This window comes from Perca fluviatilis, chromosome 16 (genome assembly GCF_010015445.1).
Source record: "Perca fluviatilis chromosome 16, GENO_Pfluv_1.0, whole genome shotgun sequence".
NCBI lineage: Eukaryota > Metazoa > Chordata > Actinopteri > Perciformes > Percidae > Perca > Perca fluviatilis.
In genome coordinates, this window is record NC_053127.1 from 33,428,665 (window position 1) to 33,454,214 (window position 25,550).

A 25,550-nucleotide genomic window follows, 5' to 3' on the forward strand; every position below is an offset into this window, starting at 1 on the left:
ATCCATCTCATCTGCTCAATGAATTGAAGGATACACCGGTACAATAGCATTAACAGGGACCCTATGACATTTAGTTTTCAGTGACAAAAAAATTCTATGGGGATTGATATTGTTCTAAAATATACCTACTATAGAGATAGGCTATATTATTGGCAATGAATAAAGAGTTGTGATTAGCTTGCTAAGTTAACCATTTCTTGTATTTCGCTCGTTCACTCTAGCTAGACTATAGTTTTCCATAACAAACAAAAATATCCCCTTTCCCTTACCTCAAGAAAACATAGCTATAGGTAAGCAGGTCATTAAAAACTTACAATTTCACTCTGTATCACTACGTGTAATCAATCTTCCTTTCACCATTAATGTGTGTATCAGTGTGTGTATGTGTGTGTGTGTGTGTGCAGGAGGGGGGGTGTGGGGGGTGAATAGCGAGTTCAGACCAAAGAGATGCGACGAGATGAGATGAATCCTCCAGTTACTCACAACGCTCTGAAAGCTGCCAGTTCACACCAATACAACGAGACGGTGCGGTGCATCATCTTGATAGCACGACTCTCTGTACTTCTGTCTAACTTCCAACTTTTCTGCTATTTTTTTGTAGCTATATATATATCATTTGTTGCGTCTAAATATGAATGAGGATAAATCAAATTTTTATTGTTGTTCTTATTATTATTCAGGGGGGCTTAGGGACATTTTGGGGTAGCTTCAGCCCCCCTAAAATAGGTCTAACGACGTCCCTGGCTGTAGCAGCAATACAAGGAATGATTTGTAACATTTTTGTAATTGTAACTGTTGGGATTTTAACCCTGTGAATGCTGGCTAATGTGTATTAGCTGTTCCAGGGCTCCTATCAGAGAGCACGAGTCACCAGGTGGCGTTCAACTTTTTACGTGGTAGTAAGATGGTGCATTACAGGCAGTCACAAGCTGTACATTTGCTGGATATATGAAGGAAGTTTCTGAAATAAACCCCAAAAAGGTACATTAATGTCACAGCTGTTAAAACTACTATTATCTGATATAACAGTGGGTTATTAATCACTTATTAACAAATACTGAAACACACTGTGCAAGTAAAATGAACATCCTCTCCAGCACAGTAACGATTAAAGCCCCCCAAAAAAACGTATCACACACTAGCTAGTAACATGTGTGATGAACAGGAAAGTTAGCAAGCTAGCAACATCAAGATAAACTAGCAGCTTCACATCACAGGGTCAAACGGTTAACATTCAGTACTCACTGCAGACTGAAACAACTCAGGAATAGATTACTCTGCTGCAACAATAGCTAAATAGAAAGAGTACAAACTTACATCGTCTCTGACTTCCTAACAGGCAACGAATTAAAAGTAATGAATAGAAACACGAGGCGATCTCAGGGATTTCTTACATAGCCATAACTACACACACTGTAACCTACACAGTCTCCGTAGCATGAGGAATTCACAACAGTAACGAGTAATGATGCAGCACATAAAAAATGTATCGGAGTAAAAGTATTAAACTCGTTGAAAATATGTACTGAAGTAAAAGTGGAAGTAGGAGAAAAAAATAATACTCCAGTAGAGTACAGATACAGTCTTTTTGTACTTAAGAACAGTAGTGAAGTAGTTCTCTGATCTTACTTTGCTGACCTCATTTTCCCCCAGGGATTTCAACCCCAAAGACAACCAAACAGCTCACTGCTGAATTGACTGCACACAACATTCTAGATAAATTTGAATATGGTTTCCATCAGAAGCATTCCACTGAAACAGCTCTTCTCGGAATGTCCAATAATATAACGTAGTCTTCTGATGTGGGTGAATGCTCTGTTTTGGTGCTTCTGCGGCATGGCAAGCTTTTGATACCGTGGATCACAGCATCCTGATTGAAAGGCTTAGGCAGTGGGTGAGTGTCTCTGGGAGCGCCCTGGTATGGTTCACTTTTCCACCTTTCTCGGAAAAGAGTTTTTCTTAGTCACTTGGTCCCTATACGTCTGAAACGTCTGTCCTTTTCTGTGATGTGTCTCAGTTTTTTAGGTCCTAAATGATTTGTATTGTATATGCTTCCACTAGGTATTAGCCAATTCAAATAGATCTTATATCATTGTAACACTCATGATATCCAGTTGTATGTCTCATTTGAGCTTGATGAGACTGAAAAACTGAAAAATTGTCTGAGGACTAGATGGCTTTTAACAGCTCAATGCAGATAAGACTGAGGTACTTATCGTTCAGATATCACAGCTTCCAAGGTTGCTCAGTGTTTGAGGTCCCTGTCTGTGCAGTCTAAACACGGAAATCTTGGTGTTATGTTTGATCATGCTATGTATTTTGATTAACATATCAAATCATTGACCCGTACATGTTTCCTCCAATTCAGAAATGCTGCCGAACTCTGGTCTGTTGTATCACAATCTGAGCTTGAGATGATCATTGACACTTTTATATCATCCCGGCTAGACTACTGCAATTCCCTTCACCTTCACCTGCATCAACAAGTCGTCTCTGGACCGTCTACAGCTGGTCCAGAACGCTGCAGAAAGTCCAGCAGGACGACTCCAATCACTCCCATCCCATCCTCCTTACATTGGCGTCATATCAATTTCAATCAATCAATCAACCAATCAATCAATCAACATTTATTTATATAGCACTTTACAGTAACCAACAGGTATCCAAAGTGCTTCACATCAGAAACTAAGACTAAAACACACATCATATAACATACCATACAATAAAAAGAATGACACATAGAAACAATAAAATCAGAAAAGGTTACATAGAAAATAGGAGAGGGAAAATGTCACACCACTACTATGTATTAAAAGCCTTTCTAAACAGATAAGTTTTAAGTCTAGACCTAAAAAGTGCTACATCTGTAGTCGTCCGAATTTCAGGGGGTAACTTGTTCCAGAGTCTCGGGGCAGCTACTGCAAAAGCCCGATCACCCCACCGTTTATACTTTGACCTTGGGACTTCTAAAACCAGCTGATTTGAGGACCACAAGGACCGGTTGTGCTCACGCAGGGTTAAGACAAATACTCCGGGGCCAGGCTGTTTAAGGCCTTAAAAACAAACAATAAAATCTTGAAATGGATTCTAAAACGCACAGGGAGCCTATGTAGGGTATAGAGAACAGGAGTGATGTGTGCGCGCCTAGATGTATTTCTTAAAAAGCGAGCAGCAGCATTCTGTACAAGTTAAAGGCGTGAGATGGAGGTCTGATTCAGACCAACATAAGGAGCATTACAGTAATACAACCTTGAACTAATAAAAGCATGGATCGCCTTTTCTAGATCATGCCTGTTAAGGAAGGGCTTAACTTTAGCCAGGAGACGAAGCTGGAAAAAGCTCATTCTAAAAACATTGCTGATTTGCTTATCAAATTTCATGTTGCAATTAAAAGTAACCCCCAGATTTTTGACAGCTGGCTTAAGGTATGAAGCTAGGGCTCCCAAACTCAAAGCTGGACCGCCTGGCATGTCTGAAGTTCTAAAGATGATACACTCAGTTTTAGCTTCATTCAAATGAAGAAAGTTTTGTGAAAGCCACAACTTAATATCATTAATACAGCTAAGGAGGGAGTCTAGTGCAACACTGTCATTCGGTTTCATAGGCAAATACATTTGTAAATCATCTGCATAATAATGAAAAGACAGGTTGTGTTTTCTTATAATAGCCCCTAAAGGCAACATAAATAAGGAAAACAGGATGGGGCCAAGAATAGAACCCTGGAGTACCCCACAGGAAAGAGGAGCAGTTGACGAGGATAAGTCACCAATCATGACATGACTATTTGCCAAATAGGATCTAAACCATGTACTGAGCCTCGGATGCCTACACACTGATCAAGGCGAGAGAGGAGGACTGCATGATCCACTGTATCAAATGCCGCCGTGAGGTCCAAAAGCACCAAAACAGAAGGATTCCCGGCATCTACAGACAAGGCAATATCATTGTGCACTTTAAGTAGTGCAGACTCAGTTCAATTTCAGTTTCAGGAACCATTTTCAGTAGAGCCTTGCATGGTCAGGCACCTGTGTACACCTCTGATTAGCTCCATCCTTTTATTATCAGTAGGTCACTCAGGTCTTCTGACCAGGGATGACTGGTTGTCCCTCGCGCTCGGCTAAAAACGAAAGGTGCCTTTGAAGTAGTGGCTCCGACACTGTGGAACACGCTTCTTATGGTCATACACTCTGTGGTCCCTGTTGACGCTTTTGATAAGCAGCTGATGTTTCTACTTTTGTTTTTCCGTTTTACTTTACTTATTTTTTTCCATTACATGTCATTTAGCTGACGCTTTTATCCAAAGTGACTTACAATTGCTATATATATAAGAGGTCGCACGCCTCTGGAGCAACTAGGGGTTAGTGCCTTGCTCAGGGACACATTGGTTGATGTATCGCAGTGGGAATCAAACCCAGGTCTCTCACACCAAAGGCATGTGTCATATCCACTGCGCCATCACCACCCTTATCAAAGCCTCTGCTCACGTGCCAAAGCTATAATAATAATAATAATAATAATAATAATAATAATAATAATAATAATAATAATAATAATAATAGGAGCAGCAGTGGCTTTTATTCTTTTTTTATTGCTTGTTCTTTTGATTTTGGTCTTATTTTTTTAAACAATTTTACTCTTGTGAAGCACTTTGTGACTCTGTTCTGTAAATGGTGATATATTAAATAAACTTTTTTTATTATTACTATTTTTATTTGAAATGGTCGTGATTCTTGTCCTCCACAAAATGGTAGATTTCCATGTTCAACTTCTTCTCTTCTGAAGGCTGTTTTTAGCACACTAATTCAGCTGGCATATACAAAGACGGGCTAAAGAAGCGTTTTCAAAGTCTTCCAGCTATTTAAGTGAGTGAGCTGGGTTTGCATGAATAGTGTATGTGGAGGAAGGAGGAGAAACGTTATGATGAAGAACTCTCCTACTGCGATTTTGTCAGCTCTTGTACTTGGCATCTGAAAAGTGAAATCTCTGGCCTTCATATCATCTGGTTTGTATAAGAGAAAATAACTACATAGTAATGCAAAATATATGCCCACAGGTTGGAAGTGCATACGCCAGGAAATACTGAAAAAGGTACGAGAGGCCAGCTCATCAATAAAATGAACACATGGCTGAAAGTCTGGACTTGTAAATACAAGGCATAAAAGACCCAGCTATCTCAGCCAGCATGTGCATGGTGCTTTTTCTCATGGTGATCACAAGGTAATATATTGACGCACTGCATCACACTTTTCCATTTGGATTTGCTTCAGTGCTGCTGTCATTACTTTGGACCGGATCCTGGAACATAAGATGCAATGGGTCCCATATGAAAAGCTGCCTTTGAACAGAGAAAGCTTGGAAGTTTGAAGGCAGGTGTCACCACTTGTCCCTTCTACCAGCCAGTGGGAAAACTAACCTAGTTTACTTCCACCTCACCAAAGCATGAGCAGCCCCCCCCCCACCCCTCCCTCCCCCCTACCAAGTGTTTAATCACGCTTCCCAAGCTGGAATGTTTGGATCCCTTTCTTGTTCCTCCTCTTGGAGTTGGGTGTGCCTCTGAATTAACAATAACCACTGACAAGAACACTGAATGTTACCTAGATATCTGTCACCGATGTCTGTTGTTCCGAGATATGATGGCAGATTGAAAAAAAGAGTCACTGACAGTGATTCCTTTGATGTTTCAGTCGCATAGTAATTTGTTATGAAAGAAGAGTTAGCATCTATTATAGATTTGGTGAATGTTGGCACAGGAGCAGAGGCTTTGATGTTGGGAGATGTCAAAGGTTCAGGCTCGCCCTAATACAATCCTGAGCCAAGCTTCTTTTCTTCAGTTCATCACATGCTTTTTAATCGTATCTAAAATCACATTGTTTCTTTTTTCATGTGGCATATTCTGTTTTAAATAAAAAGCTATGATCACAATGATGCTGTGCTTCAGAGTGCATACTGTTTTGCTGAATAATGTTAAAATGATTGCAAAATCACTAAAACGGAAGCCTCTTGTGGCTGTTTACATGGATGTTTAGAATGAATAAGAAATGTGGTGTGTTTGAGAATGTGTTGATTTGTGAATGCACTGAGTAAACTACCACGGTGGCAATGGGAACAATGGGAATGTGAAGAAATAAAAGGAGTAGTCGGTCTACTATATTACCTTATTGCAAGCTTCCAAAAATTCAACAATGTAACAGGAACCCTTTTTTCTTTTTTAAAGATCATTTTCTGGGCATTTCTGCCTTTAATTGATAGGACAGTTGGGATATGAAAGGGGAGAGAGTGGGGGAAGACTTGCAGCAAAGCGCAGCAGGTTGGATTCAAACCCTGGGCCTCTGCGTCGAGGCGCTCGCTCTACCAGGTGAGCTACCCGGGCACCCCCCTTAATATTAACGGGTCCACGGTGGAGAGGGTGGACAGCTTCAAGTAACTTGGTGTCCACTAGAGTTGGCCATTCCTTTGATTTTAACAATTCTGATTCCAATTCCGATTTTTCCTTTCGATGGAGTTAAAACGGGCCACATGCTTATTTCTCAGATAAGAGGAAAATTTTATTTTGATTCACAGTTTTAACGGGGCTTTTTCAGCCACACTAGAGTGCTGCTTACTGCGCTCCATGGCTGCAACACAACAAGCGTCTGGTAGTACGGTGGCCGCTACAGAAACCAAAACTTGCGAATGCTAAATTTGGAACCGATGATCGGATTCGAAACTAAATTTTCCAGACGATTCCAATAAATAAAAAATTCCATTGGAATTCTAATTTTTTAAACAATGCCAAGTTGGAACCGGTTTTCGATGCCCAATCCTAGTGTCCAAATCCCTGAGGGTCTGACCATGGCACTGCATACTGACTCAGTGGTGAGAAAGGCAAGACAGAGACTGTTTGTCCTCAGACGCCTGAGGAGGTTCCAGGTATCCCCTCAAATACATCGGAATTTCTACTCCTGCTTCCGGGAACATCACTGCCTGGTAAAGAAATAACACCGAGGGGCTGCAAGGGTCTGCAGAGAGTAGTTTGTTCAGTTAGTCGATCAATCAATCAATCATTTATTAACGCAAAATTGTAATCAGCCAATCACGTGGCAGCAAACTCAATGCATTTAGACATGGTAGACATGGTCATGACGATCTGCTGAAGTTCAAACCAAGCATCAGAATGGGGAAGAGAGGTGATTTTAGTGATCTTGAACGTGGCTTGGTTTTTATTTTGAGTATTTCAGAAATGCTGAATTGCTGGAATTTTAATGCACAACCATCTCTAGGGTTTACAGAGAATGGTCCGAAAAAAAAAAAAAAAAATCCATTACAGTTTTTTACGATTGCTATGACACTTTTTTCAATACTTTCAACAACTTTCCTAAACTCTTAACACAGTTAGCACAACATCCGTCTTTGTAGCCTATACAATTAACACATTTCTTGTTGCTTTGACACAAAATCCATACAGTTAACACAAATTTAAAATACTTGAACTTCTTTTACACACAAGCTCCGCCAAGACCAAAACAATGGATCTTCACTACCAAATTTACAAATGCTTTCACACTGTATGTCAGAACAGATAACATCATGTTCTAAACCTAACTTATAGGCTAAAGTCAAAGTGAACAGCTGATCATATTGTAAATTGAAACACAAATATATCCCCTGGATTTTATACATGCATTTATTGAGAAACAGCTGATTGAAGTTATGCAAATAGATCGATCACAGCTGATTCCCTTCTAGGAAACACACTCAGGTGTTGAGGTTCTTCCAATCCCATGATCATATGGTAGTACAGTAAAAGAGGACCTATTTGAACAATATACTGTAGATGAAATCAGAAAATAAGAACAATGCCTTCACGAGGGAGAGGAAGAGGAGTACCAGGACAATTCTGTCTCTGTCTCCTTTTTTTCATAAACCGTACATTCTATAAAGCTACTCGGAGATGGGTCATTAATTTTTTGTATTGAATCTCTGCAGCAAAAGGAACAAATCGGTGGCCCGGTTGGACCAGTGGGTAGAGCAGGAGCACATATACTTGGAGGTTTATGCCTTGACGCAGAGGTCCAGGGTTCAAATCTGACTTGTGGAGATTTACTGCTTGTCTTCCCCCCCCTCTCTCTCTAAACCCCTTTCTCAACTAGCTGTCCTGTCAAATAAAGGTGGAAAAGCCCAAAAATTAATCATAAAAAAAAATGTACTAAACCCAACAAAACAAAAATGTAGAGAGGCTTCAAGAGAAACTGCAGTGCAAAACACAATCTATGATCAATACAATATACTATTGTCTGTTGTATAAGGGCAGACCTGACACATGTAAAATAATGCAGTTTCTGTTATTCCATGGGATGATAGTGTTTTGTATGACATTGTGCTATGATTGACTAAATGTTCCTGTTGGGAGAAAACAGATTTTGAGACATGATTGCGTTGTTTTGGTAAATAGTGTATTGTGTTAGTGAATTATTGTATTTTGAAAATCAGTGTTGGAGTTTAGTTTACAATGTGTGATTTTGAGCTTAAAATTAACTGTTTTGCCAATTATGTGTTGTAGGTGTGGTTGGTGCGTAAGGAGTTTAGGAAAGTTGTTAAAAGTATTGAAAAAATTGTCATAGTGATCGTGAAAAACTGTAAGCGGCAGTTCTCTGGGAAAAAAAATGCCTTGTTGATTGTGTGGGTGATATTTTCTTGGCACACTCTTGGTCCCTTTAGTAACAATTGAGCATTGTTTAAACGCCACAGCCTACCTGAGTATTTGTTGCTGTCCATGTCCATCCCGTTAAGTGTACCCATCTTCTTATCCATCCAGCACCATGACGCACCATGTCACAAAGCTCAAATCATCTCAAACTGGTTTCTTGAAGTTCACTGTACTCAAATATATAATTGTATAACACTACTTCCTAACTTTGAAGGCAGAACTTGTGTTATTGCTATCTTAGCTTAAGTGAAGGATCTGTGTCCCAACTGGCAGCGGCAGATGGCCGCCCACTAAGAGTTAGCGTTGCTGCCTGTTTTCCTCGCCACTGTCACACCAAATGCTTGCTCTTGGGGGGAAATTGTCTGTAATGTGTCCTGAGAAAACTCCTGTTGTGATTTGACACTATAAATAAAATTGAATTGAATACCTCTTTCACAAGAGGCTGTGGGTAGTGGGGGGCTATGTTGTTGCTTAGCCTACTTAGAAAACCGGTTTTGAATTGTCCTGACCCTTCAAACACAATTTCTTGAATTTCTTTCTCATTTTCATGAGGAAAAGTTGGAGCTTAAAGATCCCCACATACAGTATGTCACCATTGCATTGTCTGACTGGGGAATTGCCATGAATGTATAAATGATATTCTAACAGACAACAATGTGCAGTATCGTAACAATGCTTACTATGCCATTGTGTTCTTGTGCCCTGCTGATAACGACACATTCACATTCCTCACATTTCTGCCCTGTATCTACTCTTCTGTCTGTGAATGAACCACATTTTACCAGCACAATGACGGTTGACATTAGAAAAAAAATAAAGTATTCCAAGAAATACAATCACATCAGTCAAGCCGTGACTTTAAATAGATACACAGAGAAAGCATACTTTTCCTCTTTGGGAAGGCTCCTGATTCCATTTTCTAATTAATTACTAGCGGAAACACCTTGGCTGTGCCGACGCGAAGAGTGACGGGTCATGGCCCCCAGTCACATCCACCACCAGCCCCAGTGGCAGGGGAGCTGGGATTTTAATCACCTGGCCACTGGCATTATCAAGCTGGAGGACCCGTCACCTACTCCGCACACAGATGCTTGTGCATTCATCTCTACCAGAGGTCAATGGGTCTGAGAAAGTGGTGCCTGCTGCGTCCTTCTGCCTTCCCTATTTAGAGCCTCTTAAAGGCGCCACATGTGGCATTTTGTCCTCAATGAATCATTACCACATCAGCTCCGTGGCGTTGGTCTAATTGCTGCAAACGGAAGACGATTGTGGAAGCCTCTTCGTCGCATTTTGCCACCAGGTTTTGCAGAAAATCTACTGGAACGCTTTATAGCTATGGCCTTGGTTCATGGAACATGTTATTAGCTGGCTCTACATTGCACATAATACACAATACCTTTTGCAGTATTCAATATAGCTTGAAAATCACATTAAGCGACCTTTTGGCTGCTAAGGGACTGCGGTCTGCGTCTAGATCTCTCACCGCCTCTCTCTACTGCTGGCAGAGATCCTACAGCCTGTAATTCCTATTTTTTGTATAAACTTACAGCCAAGTGAGCGCCCAGACACCTCCAATGTAGAAGTTGTTTGTGTAGCTGGAGGACAAAGGCTTATACACAACAGCATATGGACAAAATACTCTGTGATATAATATCGCTGCTGAAATCCCCCGCCTACATGACAGCTGTTAGCACCTAACTTTACACTAGCTACTTCCATTAAGCATATAACCACAGACATCAGCTGCTCTCCTGTTCCAGTTGGTTGCATTAGATACATTGTAGGAGCTTTAGAAACCTTTCGGAGGTCTGATATGATTTTAGTTTGCATGTACACAGACAATGGTTCAACAGAATGTTCAGAGAACAATTGATGTTCTTGTTCAAGAAACAACAACTATTATATACCAGATCACAATTTCTTCAAAGAAACAACATTAAGATAAATTGCCTCATCTACTTTTTAATTCTATAAAGAACCATAGATAACTTGATTTATTATTTATGTTTTTAAATTTGCCTGCAAGGTGGGCAATCTCTGCATTGTGTGTATGATTGTGTGTTATTTTATTATACTATCTGCTGCATAACAAATTGCCCCACTGGGGGATAAATAAAGTAACTTGACTTGACTTGAGATATCTCTTTGGTTAAGATGTTGCAGTTTTCAGGAACAAGTTAAAAACAGCCATTTTTTACATATTGATTTGACTTTGATCATGAAAGAGACAGAGAGAAAATGACACATTTAAAATGGACTTGGACCAGAAGCATATTTCCTTTTAGGATGGATTCATAATGCTATTTTGGTATCCACAAATCGCTTCATTTTCCATTTTTCTTAAGCTTAATGATCAAAAGAGCCTACCATGGTTTTCTTCTATCCTCTGAATATCTGTATTATATTAACCTTTAAACTCCTCCAGTTGTAATTGATATTAAAAAATACAGGTCAGATAATGTGCCCTACAACATCAGACACATTTTTAGGTTACATACACAAAAAAGACACTTGAATTGACTTGGGTTTCTGTGTATTTAGATTCCACACAGCACAGAGAAAATGATAGGGGCAGAAAACTAGACTATTGGTCGATTATGCATCAAAGACCGATAATTATGTTTCTTGTTAGGGGGCAACCTGAAGTAGTCATCGCAAGAGCAAACGAGGAAGCGAGGCGTCAAAGTATAAGAGTGGCTGATTCTGCAGAGGGATTGTTGGTGTGGAGGGGTCAAACAAACAGGACTTTCACTCAGGAGACCGGGGTTTGTGTCCCATGTGAAACCAAAAGTAATCTGTCATTTTGAAATCAACCGAGTTAATTGATACAGACCTTAGTTGGTGACGCAATGATGTCCTTCACGTTATGTCCTCATTTTAAGTTTTGCGTGACCCATTTTAGGTCAAAAAGGTTTTACTAACCCTAACTAAGTATTTGTGTTGCCTAAACTCAACTAGTTCTGTCTCACAACGTTTACTATGTGTAAATAGAATGGTCACATGAATAGAGTCAAATGATTAAACTTCCACCGTGCAGCAGTGAATAGAACAGTCGTATGTGTCATTTTGGGAGTCTTTGGCTATCGAGCTATAATTTCGTATAGGTGTGAAGATGTGTTGGCCAGACAGCTGTGTAACATCTCTCTAACAATAAGCTGTGTGCCACATCATGTGCAATTTGCCAAACTGTTACACTTGTATCAACTTTCACCACTTGGAAAGAAAAGAAGCCGTGCACTGCACTTTTCCGAAGTGAATATTTTGTGTCCACTTCCTGGAAAAAAAGATGCTGACACTTTGGAAAAAAGTGAGACAACAAAGCCTAACCTTTTCAAATTACAGCTTGCTTTGTACATTTTATAAATGTGTGTGTACTTTGTATATCTACAATGAGCACATGAGTATGTAGATGTTATATAGATATAGATGATATTTCTTAAACCATGTACCCATACCATGTATGGGTGTATATCAAGCAGATTCAAAGGATGGGATGAAGGCAAAATAGCTAGCCAGCATTTAAGGCAGTTCATATTAATGGCTGAACTGAACACAGATCTTTGTCATTTTATGGAATGAGTGTTGCATGTAATAGTCCTTTCATAATACAATTTATTTTGTCATTAGTTCTGTTTGTGAATGGGTGCATCCTGAATGTTTTAATGTCTGAGGAGAAATGGAGAATCAGATACAAGGAATTACCTAAAGGGGGACTATATAGCCCTTTTAATTTGAGCTAAAAAAAAAAAATAGTTATGATGGGTTGCAAATAGAGAACATGCTGTGTAAAACACGGAATAGTCCTTCATTTGTTTACCTGAATCATATAGTGAATTATGTGATACTGGTTATAAATATGTTATAAACTATAGGTTCCATGTCAACATCAAGTTTTTGGGTGGCATTTAGAGAGCCAGGCTGCACGCACAAATGAACCAATTGAGCTGGCTTTAGCCATGCATGCTAATTGAATGGGAAAATGTAAAGGTCAATGGGATGCATGGTATGATATCACTCCAGCTCTGATCCCCTGGCACAGACCACACATCATTCATGACTTTTTTATTTATATTCAAAATGTGGAACAAAAAAAAATCCACTGTCTTTTTCTATCATTAATAATTATATTGGCTGTTTTACTTAGAATACATGACTGTTATCATTATATTTTAAACTATTTTAATGAAGTAATAAGCTGTCTTAATCATAATTGAAGCGACAACTTTAACATTATAATCATAATTAGAGAGTTTTGTGATCAATTGACAGCAAGAGAACTTAGGGAACATTAGCTTATTAGTCCTGAAGGGAATATGACAACTGCTCTGAAATAAATGAAGTCCCACTGATTTACGTAATACCATGCAAGAATAAAATATCCCAACCAGCATTACAAATATAACACATTTTTTACTTTTCAACACTTATGCTCATTCATTTAGTGCATTAAGAAGTGGAGACCAGTACTTTAACTTATGCACAGAATATGTTTCGTCCGATAAAAGCCCTGTCTGCTCTGATTGGTCAGATTCCGTATCAGCGTTCCTGTTGCTGCCTGTCTCTGTACAATCTGTGGCTTCAACGGAGTATAAAGCAGCACTTTCTACCGTGAAAACACCAATAAAGGCTTATAAACCAAATATGACACAACCCGATACGTTTCAGCAGTAATGTGACCCAAAATTGGGGAAAAATGACCAGAATTGGGAGCCAAGATTACAGGTTTTCCTGCCGTTAGCATGCAGCTACTATAGTTAGCAGTGCACAGTTATAGAATATAGCAGCACTTTCTACCGTCAAAAATCGCAGATAAAGGCTTCTGAACCAAATACTACGCAACCGGATATGATTCAACAGTAATGTGACCTGAAATTGGGGAGAAATTAACAACACTGGGAGCCAAGATTACAGCTTTCACTGCCGTTAGCATGTAGCTACATGCGACAATGTTAACACCGCAGTAGCTTCAAAAACACTCCAGTCCTGCTTATCTGGAGCACATGACCAATTATAGAAGGCTGGAGAAGGCCAGCTCAGTGTTAAGTTACCCCGAGCCGAGAGTAGAAAAAACTGTTGAAAACGTAGCGTTCAGAACATTTGGAAATCTGAACGTTTTAGCTCTCTGAAATACGTTTACCTCATTATTTGAAGCTTTGGCCATGTTTAACATGAAAATCCAACTTTATAACATTATGGATATGACGGAAAATACGGAAAAGCATAATAGTTCACCTTATATGGCCAGTGTTGTAGTCTAATTACCTTCATTTCCTATTCATGTACATTCACTTATTATGCTCATTGCTGGTTGGTTCTACTGTAACATCACTGCTATTTCTCAGCCCCAAAGATTCAAAATAATTTTCTTTTTATTCATGATTGTTTTAATGCTAAAGTAAACTGTCCTAAACTACACTGCAGAGGCTACTATGTGGATTTTCCTCTACTGAGTCAAATTACAGTGAAGAAGGATAACGTCTGACCTTTGATTTGATGCTATAGTCTCACAGGGTACACCTAATCAAGAACCCCGACACACACACACACACACACACACACACACACACACACACACACACACACACACACACACACACACACAAACACACAGATCAATCTGGTCCAGTCTGAGAGATGAAATCAGGTCTTACTCCAAATCAGTCTGATGCTTGTCTAATGAGCAGTGTGGCAAAGACACACGATGAAGAAAATCAATCATGTATAACAGCACAGCGAGCCAGAGAATTGTCAAATTTGTCAGCTAATTTCATGCTAATTGAGTCCCCAACCCGGGGTTATTTTTAACCTCATCACTGTTCTGATCACGTGGAATAGCGAGCCCTTTGCTCACGTGTCATTAATTAAGCTCAAACCATCAATCCTGATTTTCTTTCTCCCCTCAGTACCCGCCAGGATCACTAACATATCGAAGGACATCGCAGTGAATGAGGGCAGCAACGTCAATCTTATGTGTCTGGCGGTCGGTCGACCTGAGGCCAACATCATATGGAAGCACCATTCGCCAAGAGGTAAGCCACAAGGTTTTCTATTTCTATTTTGTTTATTAAAGCTGTCTGTAATGTGTAAAATGTATTTGGTAATGGAGAAGAGTGTCCCATCCTTTTCCCCAACTGCAAATTGTTCCCAAATTCAAATGATGTCCCCAAAAGGAAACACTGTCAACATCTATTTTCTCTAAAACGATCCATTTCTGTTTGTTCATCTCACTTCAATTTAATGCTGCAAAATGGGATTGTCAAGCAGACAAATTCACCAACACATATACAGTATAATAATAGATGGACACTTGGCGTCTGTGTATCAATATGGTATTGCCACGGAAAATATTGCGATACTATGCTGTATCGATTCCCCCCACCCCACCCCTAGTAACTCTGTAATGTGGACATTTAAGAAAGTTTTCATCATTTTCTTTTCAACCTGTCAAAGGTAATTTCAGAAATTTCACAAAACAAATGAACGCAGCAACAGCATTACCTCAGTGTAAAGGTGACTGAACCAGTCCTCCCACACACACCTCCAACACATGCTTCACATCAATATTCGCCTACGTGCAGAACAGCCATTCACCTCCAGCGGCATATGAATTTGTGTTAACATAGCCATGAAAGGATTCATGATGAAAAATGCCTGGCTTTAATCTATTGACTAAGGCCTTGTTTTCTTTTCAACTTGGTGGATTGGAGGGGTTGGAACTGCACAACCTGTGGCCTGACAGGAACCAACAATCAACCATGATTTGGCTGGAGGCCCCAGCTGCTTCGGCCTGTTCTGTTGCGCTGGCACCTCCCAGCCTAAAGGAGAGCCAAGCGAGCCGCTCTGTGCTCCTGTATGTGTGTGCATGCATGTGTGTTCTGTGTTCTAATTGTGTCGGCTCCACGCTTCCCACTGAGCATTAGGCACTGTGAGTCATGTGCTGCTTTCTCTATAGGATCAGATGCTCAGCCTCCAACATGACATGAATGCTTACAGCCCAGCTGCTCCTCTGTTACTCTCCCAGCAGGTTCTCCAGCAGGTTCTCACAGCCCAGTGGCTCTCCACCACCTCAGTCATCCACAACATTTCCAACCCTTCCCTTATTGGTTCCACCAAATATTTACTCTGAATATCATGATTTGTCCACAACCTGTTTGGTTGAAGTGTGAATTGTAATCACATTCAAAAGGGACAATTTTAATGACACAGAACCATCAAGCCAGATGGTGCCATTAACACTGACTGTATACTTAGTAACCCCTCTGGGGTCTGAGTTCAATTTAATGCTTTTGCTACACATAAAATTTGGTACTTGTTTAGCACTTAAAAGCTAATAATACCCCTTTAATATTGCTATATATCTCTCCGATACAAGCTACTGCAAGTAACCAATGTGTCGCCAATGAAGGCTGATAAAAGTTGAATTGTGTAATGCCCCTTTAATGCCGATATCTTCTTGTTTTGTGCAAACACAGCTTGTTCAGTGCAAGCTCAGAATTTGTTCACAAAATAATAATAAGAGAAACTGGTGGATAGGCATTGTAAAAATAAAAGAACACACACAGACACATACTACATATTTTATTACAGACACTGTCAATGTCTTTTGTTCTTCTGTTTTTCAAGATGAAAATAGAAAATATGTCAATAGGCGATCATGTAGTTTGAGATTGCACCAGCAGTAGAAAGAAAGTCACTCGTCACTACCAACCCTGAGCTGATGCACAGCAGCAAGAGCAGCGAATCAATAGAAAGTAATCAAAGTAATATAGAGGCATGATGTTTATGTATGTGTGTATGTGTTATTGTCAACAGGGAAAATAATAGGTTATCTTCTCTGACATTTGTCTGAGTTGCACTAATGAAAAGAGAAACTGTGTGGGGAGGTGTTTGGGCAGCAGAAGAAAATTCTCTCTGGCAGTCAGAATCGTAAATGTGTTTTTTTTCCTGCACAGTGGCATTTTCCTGACTTGCTCCTCACCGTTTGCTTTTCATGTTTGTCACCAGCGATAATGGACTATTCCCTCAGAGGATAGTGTTTGGGTCTGTTAGTACAGCACTAAAGAGAGCCGTCTTCTCCCTGAGTTAAACCGCATTTTCAGAAAATGTGCTATGTGACTGCCTTCCCATTTGATAGTTGTTTTTCTATGGCATATCATTTAAAATGTTCACCCTCATACGGTGTCAGGAACATGAGCAAATGTGCTGGAGCAGCTGATGATGCAGAAAGATGCCTCACCTGTCACTATGGAAATGACAAGTGACATGAGAAAATTGGCTCCGGCGAACATGGAAGAAATATGGAAATACGGAAATAATATTAAAGTTGCACTGCCTAATTTGAGCCTGAAGTTTGTTAACACAATCTAAACTGAGTTAGTGTCAGATTCCCTGTCACTGTTTAATATGAGTCTTGTTTGCATTGCACTGTTGAATGAAGGGAGACTCTGAAGCCTCTACAGTATAAGCCAATCAATCCTCCAATACCGACGGTGACAGGAGTAAGAGTTGTGCGGTGACGAGCAGCCCATAAATGTGTTGCCTCTATGCTTTTTCACTTGATGCCAATTTAAGTCTCACCTTTATTTTGTGCGCTGCAAGACTCAGTCCCCATTTCAACCCAGTGGGGACTACATCAATTATTCAGCAGTGTCCACTGAATCTCTGGCTGCTGGCCACTAAAAGGATTAGAAGATATATGGTTAGGTGAAAAACAGTTTGTTCAGGGGACAATGCAATATGGATCCGTTCGACCCATTAAGGCTCATTAAAGTGGACAGGCTGTGGATGTACACTCTCTCAGATGTCAGTTTGTGCCTTTCCTTTTTCAGTGACTTTGAAAGATGGCTGTATTTTGTGCTGTCCTTTAGAAGTGCTGTGACTGAGCGCTATCAGTTACAGTGCCATGTTGCCTCTATGTATTATCACAACAGAAACAGCAAACTGGGATGTGAAACCCATGTAAATCCAGTCATATGGTTTGTCACTATCCAGATACCTCCTATGGGTGGGGGGGAAAAGTCAATACGGCATAGTATCGCAATATTTTCTGTGGCAATACTGTATTGATACACAGACACCAAGTATCAATCTTTTATTATATATGTGTTTGTCAGTCTGTCTGCTTGACAATCTGATTTTGCAGCAATACAATTGAAGTGAGATGAACAAACAGAGAAATGTATCTTTTTAGATAAAACAGATGTTAACAAAGTGTCCTTTAGGGGACATCATTTGAAATTGGGAAAAATTTGAAGTTGGAAAAAAGTTAATGAATTGCAATATATCGCAGAATATTGCAATATGTTTAAAATCGCAATAATATCGTGACATAAGTATCGTGATGATATCGTATGGTAAGGCCTCTGGTGATTCCCACCCCTACTACTTTTGTGAGTACACTTGCATGTAGTACACTGTGTACCCTATGTACTCACTTGTGTAGAGCATACATTTCGACTGGGTCGTGTTGTCTCAAATCGCACACAGCCGTTATGCTCTGACTGGAAATGACTCTTCTTCCTCTTCTTCTCTTTTTTTTTTTATTTTTTTGCACAATGTTTTTATTAATTTTCATTCAAATAGAATTTTCATCCCCCCTCCCCATGTCTTTTTCTTTTACAAACCAGTCAGATGTCTTCCAGATTTTATCATACACCCCCAATTTGCCTCTCCATGGACATGCATTGCGCCATATTCTTGCTTCTTCTTCTTTTGAATGTTAAATTGCAGCTGAGCATTACCGCCACCTGTTCTCGCCTGCCAACATATATACCAGCTTGTTTTCTCACTATCTGAATACAGAATGGTGATACTTATTTAAAAAACATGAGTAAATTATCTTTGCATGTTTCTGTGTTCTCCGTTTCAACCGCTGCAGCTTCCCCGGCCACCACATTCACAAGTTTGAAAATAGGTTGGCTCCATAGCAAAGATGGCGGCCGTTGAGTGCGAGTAGTGTCCAGCGTTCCACAGTCACATGTTTTGAGTGCAGCATCAGATCACTTGGAGTGCACTGCATTTAGCCATACTCTATCAGCGTGAACGCACCCTATACTCAAAGTAGCAAGTGCAGGTACCGAAGTGCGCAATTTGACACACAGCATTAGTGTTTTTTTCATCATGCACTTCTTTCAATAATGTATCTTAGAAAGTATGCTACTAATTTGTCAGAGCAAATGTATATATAGAGAAACTTAATGCTACCATAATGATGTTTTGTATCCGTGCTAGCAGCCGTGGCTCTCAGGAGCGACCAGTCGCCTTTGGTCCAGACTGAACGTTATTGGATGGATTGTCATGGCATTTCGTTCACACATCCATGTCCCCCACAGGATGAATTGCAATAATATGATCCCAAAACATTTCACATAGCGCCATTATCAGGTCAAAATGTCAAGTTGCCTACACTATGAAGTACCTGCAAAACTCTTGACATTCCCATCAGCATCAGCTCTACTTTGCTGAAAAGCTAAAATAAGTGGGTTAACACAGTAAACATTATACCTGAAAAACACAAACATTTTAGCAGTGTCACTGTGACTAGCGGTAATAATGATAATAAAATATCAATACCAACGTTGGTATTGATATTGATCAATACAAGCGTAAGGAGATGGATACTTTAGTTTCAGTTTCTCTCCAGTATGCACTGCTGCGGTTTCATCAAAGAGGCGACCTGGCTGTCTGCGTCTGTGTCAGTGCCGCTGCTTTCAAGTGCCGCTCCTGTCACAGCGCAGAGCAGGCACAATTTTGCTCCTCCTCCCCCCCTCTTGTGATTTGATGTTGTACCGTCACGTCACTCAGCAGCCCACAAGCAGGACAGAGACGGAGCAGAAGAATGGCAGAGAGGAAGAGGAGTGCCGTGTGACTTTATTTTCAGGCCGAAAATGAAACAACGGCAAGCTGTATAATTTGTAAAAAGGCTGTAAGATACAGTGGTAACACAACAGATGTATTAAAGCATATGAAAATTCTTTGCTGGGTTTTAAGTAATTAATAATCCAAAGGTAAAATCACAAAAACACTTGAGGTCATAAAAATTCATTCAGATTTGATGATGCATCCACCTTAATTACTAAAAAGTACCGGTATCGTATCGGCGATACTGGCCCTGTATTTACTTGGTATCAGATCAATACCAAATATGCAGTATCGCACACCACTAATTGTGAGTATGTTAGCATGCTGACATTAGCATTACATTTAAAGCGACCGTTTTTAAGTATAGCCTCACGGAGCTGTGTAAAGCCCCTGACACACCAACCTGACGGCAGACCGCCGGCAGAAAAGGCAGTCGGACTGATCAGTCGGCTCCCCAAGGTCCAAAAAGTGCCTCAGAACACACCGAAGAGACGCTGACTTGAGTGTTTAATACGTCTCCATAACAGCAGGCGGCGCTAATCTGTATTGTTGCCCCAAAAATGAAAACCGGCAGCTGATTGGACGAACTCATCTAATGGGTATGGCTGCTCCCGGATTATTCAACCGGGCATAATGGCGGATCGTTCAGAATACGATCTCATATTTTACGAAGATAGTTCAGCGAAACGTGTTTCTGAAAACATTTTAAGCAAGAAATAGGCCATGCAGTTGCTGAATTTGTCTTCATTTCAGATCGACAAAGGTCAATTTAAAAGATTTTGTCAGATTTTGAGAGGCTTAGTCACGCTCATCCCTCTCGTCATTTCCGGGTTAGCACTCCACCAATCAGATTGGTCATGGAGTCCGACTGCCCGCCCTCTCGGACGAACACACCAAACAGACTCGCTAGACTGTCCGACGGCCGATTATGGGGTTGGTGTGTCAGCGCCTTAAAGGTTTTCACGGGTCCACAAATTTGTGCCAGAACCCAAAAAAGATCCAGAAATGTAATACACAGAACCAAACCGGACCTGTCTATTATTTGAAAGCTGAGACACGGTCCCGTGCAGAATGGAGAATTGTCGGACTCGCACCCGACCGGACTCCGCAGACACAGACCTGAACAGTCACTGTTATAACCTACCCTGCTCCTAACTTATGTATTTTTTTCCTTTTTGTGATTTATTCATTTACTCATGTTTAGTGCTTCCTGTTACCATGTTTAGATCACTTCATTTTCTTGCCCTTGTGTGTTTTCCTGCCAGTTTTGATGGTTTCCGCCCTGATTAGTTTCCCCTGTCCCTCATTAGCTCTGCAGTCAACTGTTCCCTACTCCCCATTAGTCAATCACTACTTATACCGGTCCTTTTCTTTTGTTCCTTTGTCAGTTCGTCATAATTTTTTTGAATGCTCGCCTGTTTTCCTGTTGCTTGCCTGCTATTACCTGCCTGCCTTTGGGAAAAAAGCCTCTACGCCTTCTGAAATCAATCATTGAATGTGTCCTGCTGCCTCCTCATCTGTCATTTGCGTTTGGTTCCAATCCTCCTACCTGCTTTGCGAATAGTGAGAGTCACAAAATGTTCACTTTATTAATGTTTTCGAGTTAAAAACAAGTATGTGTTTTTTCTTCCTACAGAGCTGGCATTTTTTTTTTTTTTTTCATGCATTCATATTTTTAAGATTTTGAGTCCTGACAGGTAAATTGTGAGACAAAAAGCCTATGACACCTGAAGGCCGATGATTTGAAAAATTGTTGTTTTGAGCGGGATCGACAGAAACACAGCAGCACAGACAAATGTTGTCAACTTGTGATTGGTCTCCTGATGAGTGTCATTCACAGTACTATACAGCAGAGATGAATGGCACACTATTCACAGTGATGTTGCCTTCCAAAAAGAATAATACTTCGGCATTGCCTGCTAACACTGGTTATCACCGGGAGAAGAAAAAGCATGTGTATGTTTTTTTTCTCCATCCTATGCTGGTTTTTATTTTTCATGTATTCATCTTATATCTAGAGTTTCAGATTCCTGATACGTTTAGTTTCAGTTTTACACTAGGTCACAAGTGCTTTGTTTTACTTTTTTGCAGCCCCATCTAGAAAATGTAACATAAAAACGATAATGTATGGAATGTGGGTAAAACACTCCTATTCACACTCTCCCTGTAGGTAAGAACATATCCAATCCTTAATCTAGTGCAGGCTTTGATATTCAAATGAAGTCATATGCTCAACCCCCCAGACACTGTCCTCTATTCCATGCCCTTCAACAGCAATCACCTCAACAAGAAAATTGTCAATTTATGCCAACCGTACACTAGAAGACTTTGGACAGACTTTAAAAAGACTAAAGTCTGACACCACCTCATATCTAAAGACAATCATCTCACATCTAACGTTAAAGACTGTCATAACGTGTAAATACTGGGGATCTTGCAGGGTCACACATTGCACGACTATAACTAGATTTCTTTTGAAAAATTTGGCCAAGCAAGCTAGCTACCGCTAGCGTTAGCTGGTGACTCAAGGGAAAGTCCGCGTTTATCTGCGGGTTAAACTCCTGTTGGATGACGCGGTTCAGAATGGTTGAAAATTGGCAGCTTTCCCTCTTTAGCGCTTAGCGCGGCACGGCGCCATAGCAACCATAAACAACACTGGCTCTAGCCTTTTGCAGCTTCCTGTTTGGTGCTGGAGGGAGCGCACCCATTGGTTGTTGTAAATTGTCACATTATTTAATTTCACTACCAAGACTTAAAAGTTACCATAATATCAAACACGTTAGACTGACTGGGACTGAGTTACATGAACACCGTACTCCAATCTACTGAGACGACGGGAGCACCCCCAGCCCTAGCAAGACTCTCAGGATGTCATTCCAATATTGGAAATATGTCTGCGACAGTGGAATACCTTGAAAAGTTGTTTGGTGTAAGGTCGGCATTATGGGAACATGGCAAACACAGGGTGAAGGGCCAGAGAATTGAATAGTCTCATCAGTGGTTGAGAATGTGAATACAAATTAGAGTGAGTGGTCAAGCCTGAAATGAGACATCCTAAACATACATAGGACAGGCCTTCGATTGTCTCTTTACTTCAACTTTGAACCAGTCGATGGTTTATAGGAATGGCACTTGACCAATGTATGACCCTTATAAAAGCCCACATGAGACATGTTAAGCACAGTATGAACTGAACTCCCTTATTTCATTTTGAGCATTTTGGAGGTAGACCCTGTTATGGGGGTGCTGAATGAAAGAAAGGGAATGACTTGGCTTACCGCACGCTAGGGCTGCACCATTATGGCCGACATGATAATCACGATAATTTTGATCAATATTGAGATCATGCTTATTTACCATGATTATTCATTGATGTTAGGGACAACATATTTTCGTGTTGCACTTTCACATGTTAATTAACAGAGCTCTGATTTCACTTCCATGTAATTTACAAATCGTTGCATCATCAAAAGACTTTAAATAAGATTCTTCACCTGAATTCAGTGCATCTCCTAGATGCAAAATAAAACTTCAATGGGACCAAAACCTTTTACTCCAAATTAAATCGACAGAGCACTGCTTTCACTTTCACGTTGTGCATTAACCAACCTTTGCATCAAAATAAGACTTATATAAAATAATTTGAACAAAACTCTAAGAAGTGGCTTGTCACTAAATTGGACTTTTGTGTGCAACTACAATTTAACACACTCAAATATCAGCCAAAGGATGTACGTCTTAAATGTAAAACAAATTGCTCATGCAACCTTAAATCAAAATGTGACGTTTGAATTAAAACAGGCAAGTAGCACAAAGAACATGAACATACATCTTTGGTTTTCTTATAGTTCGGCAGTTTATTGACATAATAATCCTGATATCCTTAAAGTTGCTGGGCCGCTGGGTTTGCAATACACTGCCGGAAACAGCAATATCAGAGTCCATCATGTTCATATAATTGTGGGAAGCCAAAATTGTGATCTTGATTAATATTTGATTAATTGTGCAGCCCTCCACACACTACAGAGGAAGGACGTGTTTATCAAGGGAATACTCAACTGCAACTAAATATAACTTGGAAAAATACTTAAAGGAATATTGTTGAAATAGGGCTTATCACGGTCTACCCTGGCTGTAGATAGGTGGGCCGACGCATTTTTTGTCTCAGTGCAAGTAATTAGATTGTTTTTTTGTCTTTTGTTGGCTCACTTTTACTCACAACATGCTAACCGGCAACATAAGATTCCATTCACTACGCTAAGCTAACTAGCGGTGTTGCACTGGACTAAAACAATGCATGCACAAAAAATGCGTTGGCCCATCTATCTACAGCTGGGGGAGACCGTGATAAGCCCTATTTCAACAAACGGTGGCGTATCCCTTTAACATAACAACAAAGTGTCTCATATGGCATTTTCTCACAAAAACAGAGACACGTATGTTGCTGTGCTTTTGTACAGCAACCAAGATGACAGCAGCTAACTCCGAAAATGCCAGCTATCATTTGAAATTTCACAAAGGACAAACCCTGGATCCTCAGGGAGCAGTCTCTGGGCTGTGTTAGTCCCTCGGTCAATAGAGTTTAAGTTGCCCACCATTATCCATAAGAGACTGGGGAAGTTTGTTGTGCTCTCCAGGACAATAATATAAGAGAACAAGAGAACAAAGATGAAAGGCAAAAATAAAGGCACGCCAGCCTGAGTGCTTGAGGAAAATGCTCATGTATTTGTTCCCTGTGGAGCAAACACTTAAAACTCATGATGGCTGACTTCGCCAAAGAGTCATTTTATAACAACAGCCTCGGTGGAGTTGTTCACAATCTCCACAGCCTGTTTTCATGGGTTCCTGAGAAAGCAAATGGAAAGAACAAAAAAAAAATACATGTACAGCCCTTTATTTAGTGAAGATAGAGTCAGTTCAAAGTCATTCAACAAAGTTGAAGGTAAATGATCCTGTACAGTCCTTGGAAAGGGAATTAGATTATTTTCTGGAGTCTTCAAAAAAGTTAATGACTTCATGTTTTTTAGTTTTTGTTACCTAGTGTTGTAATCATGATTAACTAAACATCAACTTTTTCATGACTTCATCATGTTTGTGGCCCTTCAAATAAAGTGCTGACCTGGTCCATCTTTAACATTGATAAATAAGATATGATTAATGGTGGCATATGCATATGTGACCCATAAAAAATAAATAATGTAAAGACATTTCTTGTGTTCACTTTGAAGTCAAAAGTAAAATTCATAAATATCCTACCTGGGTGAGTATTGTTCTCAGACATGACTGTTTTGGTGCCTTATGTTGTGAATAAAGCAGCTATAAAAATGCATCTGCAGTATACTATATTTTGTAACACTTTACAATAAGGTACACAAAAAAAGTAGGTAGCTAATGATTTACAAATGAGGAACAAATGAGGAATGAATGGTTAGTTAATGAGTAGTTACTGATTGACTGTGATTCAAGCACTAATGATTAGTTACTGTTAAATGAATAACGAATGAGGAACTACTGGTTAGTTAATGATTAGTTACTGAATGATGGACTCAAGCACTAATGATTACTGATCAACAGGCTGTGTGTGTTACTGTATTAATAATTACATTGTTGGGTCTTTGTAAATTTGTAAATTATAGAGTGTGGTCTAGACCTACTCTATCTGTAAAGTGTCTTGAGATAAATCCTGTTATGATTTGCTACTATAAATAAAATTGAATTGAAATTGAATTAATGAATCATTAGGAAATCGGTTAATGGGATTCATAGTAATACAAAGAATAGACGGGATACAGGATGATTCTCATAATATATTTTAATAATGACATTCACAAAACATTTACATTGACAAACAAGGTATATTCTGTAGCAATGACATTGTTGAAGGCTTAAAAGCAATTGTATGCTGCTGCAGGGCATGCTTTAATCCTGCCACCCTGGGTTTCATGCGCTGTTGAGCGGTAGTTAAAGACCAAAGAGGGAGTGATCCTCAGTTAGCTGCTACTTA

The 25,550-nt window shown here is 39.9% G+C and overlaps 1 protein-coding gene across 2 annotated transcripts in view; it reads left to right on the plus strand.

The window, feature by feature from the left end:
* Positions 1-25,550, plus strand: part of opcml (opioid binding protein/cell adhesion molecule-like) — a 391,660-nt gene that overhangs the window by 317,072 nt on the left and 49,038 nt on the right. For both annotated transcript variants that reach the window (XM_039777409.1, XM_039777408.1), the window contains one exon: positions 14,590-14,715. In XM_039777409.1, the coding sequence (XP_039633343.1) occupies positions 14,590-14,715 (126 nt within the window). The remainder of the gene's footprint in view (positions 1-14,589; positions 14,716-25,550) is intronic.